A 7,435-nucleotide genomic window follows, 5' to 3' on the forward strand; every position below is an offset into this window, starting at 1 on the left:
TTCCACTGTCTCTCCTGGTCTTAGATGCAGTGTTTAGACTAAATGAATGGTTGCTGGGCTCTGTCTCCCTGTCAGTCTCCCTGTCAGTCTGTCTATTAGTCTCCCTGTTAGTCTGCCAGTCAGTCTGCCTGTCAGTCTGCCTGTCATTGTGTCTATTAGTCTCCCTGTTAGTCTGCCAGTAAGTCTGCCTATCATTCTGTCTGTCAGTCTCCCTGTCAGTCTGCTTGTCAGTCTGCCTGTTAGTCTGCCGGTGCAGAGCAGAACACAGCTCAGTTCTCTTCTCTGGAGTGGCGACGGATGACAGGATCCGGGTTTCGTTCCAGTCCACGACGGGTTAACATTTGAAAATCATAATGCAAGGAGCATCATAACAACTGTAAAATATGATTGATATGCCTATTTGGGTCTTGACGGTTTATTTTTTTCTCTTTTTTTTGTTTTGTTTTGCAGGTTACCGGTGTTGGAATCCACGGCTCCCTCCGGCGACATGACTCGACCTCACCATATAGTATCAGTTGTCCCCAACCGTTACCCGCGATGGTTCACACTGAGTCACATAGAGTCACAGCAGTGTGAGCTGGCCTCCACCATGCTCACTGCAGCCAAAGGTCAGCACCACCTCCCACCTACGTCTCGTTACTGTTCACTGACCGACTCTCACACCCCAGCTGTCCCTTTCCAGCCACGTCAAACACACACACACACACACACCCACCCACCCCTTTGCCGCATCGCCGTCTCCGGGTGCCGTTCGGCTGTTTACCCACAGATGCATTTGAAATTCGAATAGCACGTTTGAAAGCCATCCGTTTTGCTCCTCGGCGGCGCGCCTTCAGCGGCTGTCGGTAGCAAAGAGCAGGCGGCCCCGCCCTCCCCGCAGGTCCGGAATGTTCTTTGGGGTTCTCACGCCTGCAGTCTGGGCTCCGCTGCTGACTCATTTCCAGAGATGAGGCTGATGATGCAGGAAGGGGGTGCGTGGTGTGCATGCACTCTGTTGTCTGCTGCTCCTCTCTGAGGAAGAAGGAGTGGCTGAAACAGGCCAGCTTTAGGTCGCTAAATATACCAGCTTTTTTTTTTGTTGTTGTTGTTGATGTTGTTGTTTGTTAGTTTTTCCTATGTGTATATTGAGGACAGTGTGAACTCATAGCCCTCACAGGGGACAAAATCATTTTAGTTCTAAAATAAGACACCGCCTTAAGTGCAAATGCTGATTCCAGCGGCTGACTTGTGTGTTCACGTCACGTCTGAGTGTGCTGAACGTACCTCTTTGCATCTCCCCAACCCCAGAGTACAGGTGGAAGTATATTTAAGCCTGGTTATGCCGCGTGAAGTAGTTTAGATCTAATGTTATTATTATAATTATATCTAGTCTTTACATGAAACAGTTACATGTGTCTCCTTACTGTCTTCACAGTAGTTGTGTATCACAGTCTTTTGGGTGAATATCGAGTGAATTGTACGTGTCATATATGGTGTCGTTTTATCTGTTTTATACCGAATCTGTTTATTGATTTGTGGATTGTTTTGTTTTTCCAGGTGACGCTCGTAAGTTGGAAACAGTATTAGAGTCCATCCAGAAGAACATCCACTCCTCATCTCACATCTTCAAACTGGCACAGGATGCATTTAAAATCGCCACCCTCATGGACAGTCTCCCCGATATCACTCTCCTCAAAGTCTCTCTGGAGCTGGGCCTCCAGGTACTACTATTCACCGACAAAACAAAAACAAACAAATAGACAGACAGAGAAATGGGACGTGGGTTTAGCAGTCACAGCTGGCTGTCTTGTCAGTTCATTTCGGTCTCATCTCACATTTTTCTCACCTCCTCTCCGTGCAGGTAATGCGAATGACGCTTTCCACGCTGAACTGGCGAAGGAGAGAAATGGTGAGGTGGTTGGTCACATGTGCCACAGAAGTCGGTGAGTTGATGGCTTTTCAGTATTTTCTGTGTTAGTGGTCAGATGTGTCCGTTACAGCTTAAATTTCATTTCAGGTTAACGACGTACAGTAACCCAATCTCCTTTCATAAGTTTGAATTCCATTTCAGATCGTGGAGCTAGGAAAAAGGATTTTGACCTCATCTTGGGGTTTAATGTGAAATTCTGCTCTTATCTGAATGTCTCATCTTTGTGTGTGTGTGTGCGTGTGTGCGTGTAGGAGTTTACGCACTGGACAGCATCATGCAGAGCTGGTTCACCCTCTTCACGCCCACGGAGGCCACCAGCATCGTGGCCACCACAGTCATGTCCAACAGCACCATCGTCCGTCTGCACCTGGACTGCCACCAACAGGAGAACCTGGCCAGCAGCGCCCGAACCCTCGCCCTCCAGTGCGCCATGAAGGACCCGCAGAACTGTGCCCTCTCCGCTCTCACGCTCTGCGAGAAAGACCACATCGCCTTCGAGACGGCCTACCAGATCGTCCTGGACGCGGCCACCACCGGCATGAGCTACACGCAGCTATTCACCATCGCCCGCTACATGGAACATCGCGGGTACCCCATGCGGGCGTACAAGCTGGCCACCCTGGCCATGGCCCACCTGAACCTGAGCTACAACCAGGACACGCACCCGGCCATCAACGACGTGCTCTGGGCTTGCGCCCTCAGCCACTCCCTGGGCAAGAACGAGCTGGCCGCCATCATCCCCCTGGTGGTGAAGAGCGTGAAGTGCGCCACCGTGCTGTCGGACATTTTGCGGCGGTGCACGCTGACCACGCCCGGCATAGTGGCCATACACAGTCGCAGGAACTCTGGGAAACTGATGTCATTGGACAAAGCCCCGTTGAGACAGCTCTTGGACGCGACGATCGGGGCTTACATCAACACGACGCACTCCCGACTCACCCACATCAGTCCGCGCCACTATAGCGAATTCATCGAGTTTCTCAGCAAAGCCAGAGAGACTTTTCTCATGGCGCACGACGGACACATCCAATTCACGCAATTCATAGACAACCTAAAACAGATTTACAAAGGAAAAAAGAAACTGATGATGCTTGTACGAGAGAGGTTCGGTTAACGAGGAGCCTCGCCTCTCCTTTTACTTGAGTCTGCCTTTGTATTCTTTCTAACTTAAAGCAACAACGGAGAAAAAAAAAAAACGCAGAAAATGGAAGAAAAAAAAAACAGAAAATGAAACTACAAAAAAACAAAAACAATAAAAGCCACACAGGTATTATGTGTATAGACTTATTTAGTTCGCAAAAAAAAAAGACAAAAAAAAAAAGGAATTCGTCATGTTGTGGAAGTTTGTGTTTCCCTTTATTTGTATGAAAGTGTGAAAGAGAGAGAGCGCGAGCGAGAGAGAGCGAGAGAATGATATGTAAAGAGAAAAACAAAAAAGGTTTTTTTTTTTTGGTTTACACTGAGTATATGTTGTCCAGTGGCAAAAGTCCACATAGCACTCCTGTTTCTCTCTGTTAACATACACAGCCTCAAAGAGAAGACACAACGGCTTAAAACCAAACAGAAACACCTCCATACCAAGTGAAAAGTACCTCGCACGGATCCAGCTTTACTCCCAGCTCATTCACACATGTTCAGCCTAGTAAAGACGTGTTTCAAAAAGAGAAAAGAAAACAAAAAACACACACAAAAAAAGATCTAAGGGAAAACCGGTGAAAAGCAGTTTGGGAAATTTGTTCTACTACTCGGCAATCGCGTGGCTTTTGCTATGCCCTTCATATCGAGGCATGTCACCTGTAGATACGGATACTCACAGTAAACACACACACACACACATATACACACACGCACTCTTGTATATCCATTGTGCTTGCGCTTGTGGAAACTTAGCAACTGTCAACATACATTCTCAGGGATTTCACAAAAAAAAAAAAAAAAAGAAATTGAAAAAAAAAAAAAAGGAAGAAAGAATGAGAGCATTTTATTGTACTGTATATATGATAGTATATGTCTGAATATTGAAAAAAAATGTATACATTAACTAATTTATAAAAGAATATTCTATGTAATGCAAAATACTTGAAGCTGCAGTACTTTTGGTTTTAGGCAGAACATATCAGAGAGAGTGATGTATGCCTTGCTTCAGGGGGCAGGATCAGACAGTGAACTTCAAAAAGAAAAAGAAAAAAAAGGAGATAAAAAAAAAAAAGATGGGAATCTATGCAGAGTTACCTTCTCAACTGCATGACTGGACTGGTACATATTACAAACCCATGAGTGAGCTTATGTTTTGTATGTACATACAAAATATATGTATCCAGTGTACACAACAATTGTATAGAGCACCGTTGATTAGAAGGATCCCCAGTGAAACAAAGCAGCCGGCCTTAGCATTAAAAACAGAAGAATGCGAAATACAAGGAGAAAAAGACAAAAAAAAAATTAAACAAACAAAAACATTTTGCAGGCCCACGTGCCTCAAAAAAAAGGAAAAAAAAAAAAAGAAATAAACCCAGAAATGTAAATTCAGTTCAATGGACAATGACTCTTTTCAGTAATCAACACTGAAGTGAACATCCAGAGTGGAAATAAACAAAAACAAAAACAGAATTGGCCCAGCCGCATTTGTTTATGTCTCCTCCTCTTTTTTTTTTTTTTAATTATTATTCTCCACCCCCCCCCCCCCCACGGCGATCAAGTCACAACGAAGCTCCATGTATGTTTATGCACAATTAACGTTGTATAGGCCGACAGTGCTGTTCCCTTGACTTTGTGCAGGACAGAAAGTTGCTGTGTAGGTTTGACTGTTCAATTTTTCTTGGAAAATGTATTGGGGTTTTGTTGTTTTTTTGTTTTGGGGTTGTTGTTTTTTTTTTTTTTCTTCTTCTTCTTTTTTTTTTTTTTTTTCAATTTGTTCCTCTAGAATTCCTCAAACAAGAAAAGCCTTCTTTCTTGCCTTGTCTTAACGCTTTAAAGTAACCAAACTGGAGTTCTAACTACCAAACTTGTTCATTGAAATGAAAGCCAACCAACTTTCATTACAACTTTTAGTGTCTTTCATTTTTAGCTGAATGGATCTGTGTAACTGTGCTTTAAAAAGCAGTTTTCCTACATTTCTCATGTTTTTGTTTTTGTTTTTTTTGTTTTTTTTTTGGTGCAAAAACATTGTCGAGTGTCTTGTTCCTTCCTTAGAGGTATGTTTGTAGCTCTTTTTTGTTTTTTTGTTTGTTTAGAGACAGAAATGTCATGTTTCTTCATTTTATTTATTATAAAAAGGTAAAGGATTGTACTTCTTCACCCAATGTCTACATGCTTATGAAGTTGAAAATTAAGATTTGATACACCGATATCAATTTATTTATGTAACTAAATCACTGTTTTATAAACTTGTTAATGATTCAACATTTTTTTGTTTTGTTTTAATTAAAATTAGTTTTTTGAGAGGATAAAATGTTTTGATTTTTTTCTTTTTGCCCTTAATTTTTTTTTTTTTTTTAAATCAAATCACCAACACCGAGTTTTATCCCTTTCTTACAATTAGAAACACATTTGTTTTAAGACGACCGATTCTGACGGCCCGCCGGCAGGATTCTGTTGAAGGTCAGTTAAGGTCACAGTGATTGTGGGTTCGTTGTGATAGAATTCTGTTCTATAGCGGAATGCATCTGAAATGCGTATCAGAATCCTGTGGGGAAAACTTGCTGATAGACTCAGCCTCCACAACCGTGTAGTCTCAGCTGTCGTAACCTACAGTTTTGGGCAGAACCAAACTATCCGCTGTAGAACTTTGTTTTTCCATCCAAACCACTCGGAAACACTGCCACATGCTGTTTACGCTCACTCTTTCTGGATTCTTCCTGCACGTTCGTGGCCTTCAGTATCATCACATTGCTGTTAAATCTGATTGTGCGTTAACTGCTTTTGTCTGAAGAAACCTAGTGTCGTTCTTCATCAAAATTCTTCACCTTTTTCTTTCTTTTTTTTCCCCATTGTGATAAAGCTGTATGTGATAAACCGACAGGTCAGTCAGTGAGGTGTTGGCTTGGCTTAAGTATGATTACATAGCACAGGAGGAACACATACAACTCACCATCAAATTACCTTGTTGAGTCAACACAAAAACAGGCCAGAGCCAAGCAGCATCAGTTCTCTCCCTATGTTTATGACCGTCACAAAACCTCTCTCTCTTTTTTTTTTGTCTTTTTTGATTTAGCCTACCTATCTTGCTAAAATTACCCTTGTATTTCTTTTCCTTTCTGTCATTCCGTCTTTCTTTCTTTCTTTCTTTCTTTTTCTTTTTTTTTTCTTTCTTCCAACATATATTGCCCTTTTTTAGTCTTAATCAAATTCATCTCTTTATGGCCCTACCTGAAGATCAAGGGAAAAATGGAAGCGCACAGTGAAAAACACCAACTTAAGTTCATACATTTTTTTGTAGTGAGACGTAACTGACGTTTAGATCTTGACTTTGTGTCCTCTAGACTTTATGTCTCCACGGTTACACCAACTCAGGCTTCGGGCCTTTGTCTCCAGAGTATGACGGCACAATGATGAGATGATTTACAAGCCATTAAAGCTCCTTGAGCCCTGGCAACCAAAGCAGATGAACAACGAGCGAATGATCGACTTGCCTTAACTAAACAGGAAGCGAAGTGACTGGCTTTAGCGGGAGATTACGAGGGCCTGTCTTCTCAGCGTCTGTTTGGAGTGGAAAGATAAGGCTGGCCTACCGTAAAAAAGAACAGGGCTTTCGACGGAGCCTGGAAAAGCTCCTCTTGGTCTGGGCTGTTTTCAATGGCCAGCTTCCAGCCATTTAAAGCAAGTCAGGAGTTTACACCGCTGAGGTGTCAAAAGGGAAACTACAATTACTTTAAATACTGCAGGAAATTTGGCCCCCCCTCCTCCCCCCCTCCTCACTACTCATTCACACACTGATAAACAGAGTACATACCCTCACAGAGTCCAGACTGGATTTACTGCTACTGTGGATGAAGGCCTACAGAATGCAGCTTTATCTTAAACATCAAAGTAAAAAAACAAAAGGTTTGACTCAGGATCTATTGTTTGACTATTCTATTCATATACCTTTAAATATATTGAGTATCTACAAATTCTTACATTCGTTGTAAGATTTACTGCTCTCTTTTTTTTCACTGAATTTCACTTAAGAATGTGGGCATAAATTGTTACTGAGTTTGCTATAATTACACGATAATCCTTTTTTTTTTTCTTTTTTTTTTCATTTTTCTATCAATTATATTGGTGCGTTCTTCAATGAAAATGAATCTTTAATTTGTAAGTTGGAGACGGATTCTTTCCGTGCGATGTTGGACAACCCGACGGAACCCACTGACGGACTCCAAGAGTTACATTTCAAAGTTGTCAAAAAAAAAAAAAAATGTCTGGACTGTTCCAGAAATTAGTAGCAACTTCTGGACTCAAACGGTACAGTCCTCAAAAGTCAACGGTGAGTAAAGTTCGAACGTGCTGATCCCACGGTGCTGTTTTGTGGTTCTTAATATTTCA

At 42.2% G+C, this 7,435-nt stretch overlaps 1 protein-coding gene across 1 annotated transcript in view; it reads left to right on the forward strand.

Annotated features, from left to right (window-relative positions):
• The window catches only part of zswim6 (zinc finger, SWIM-type containing 6), a 55,897-nt gene extending 52,844 nt beyond the window's left edge, over nt 1-3,053 (forward strand). The window contains exons 11-14 of the mRNA XM_030768564.1: nt 451-608; nt 1,537-1,700; nt 1,841-1,922; nt 2,161-3,053. Of these exons, the coding sequence (XP_030624424.1) occupies nt 451-608; nt 1,537-1,700; nt 1,841-1,922; nt 2,161-3,023 (1,267 nt within the window). The 3' untranslated portion in view covers nt 3,024-3,053. The remainder of the gene's footprint in view (nt 1-450; nt 609-1,536; nt 1,701-1,840; nt 1,923-2,160) is intronic.
• The last annotated feature ends 4,382 nt before the right edge of the window (nt 3,054-7,435 follow it).

The sequence above is a fragment of the Chanos chanos genome, chromosome 3 (genome assembly GCF_902362185.1).
Source record: "Chanos chanos chromosome 3, fChaCha1.1, whole genome shotgun sequence".
Taxonomy (NCBI): domain Eukaryota; kingdom Metazoa; phylum Chordata; class Actinopteri; order Gonorynchiformes; family Chanidae; genus Chanos; species Chanos chanos.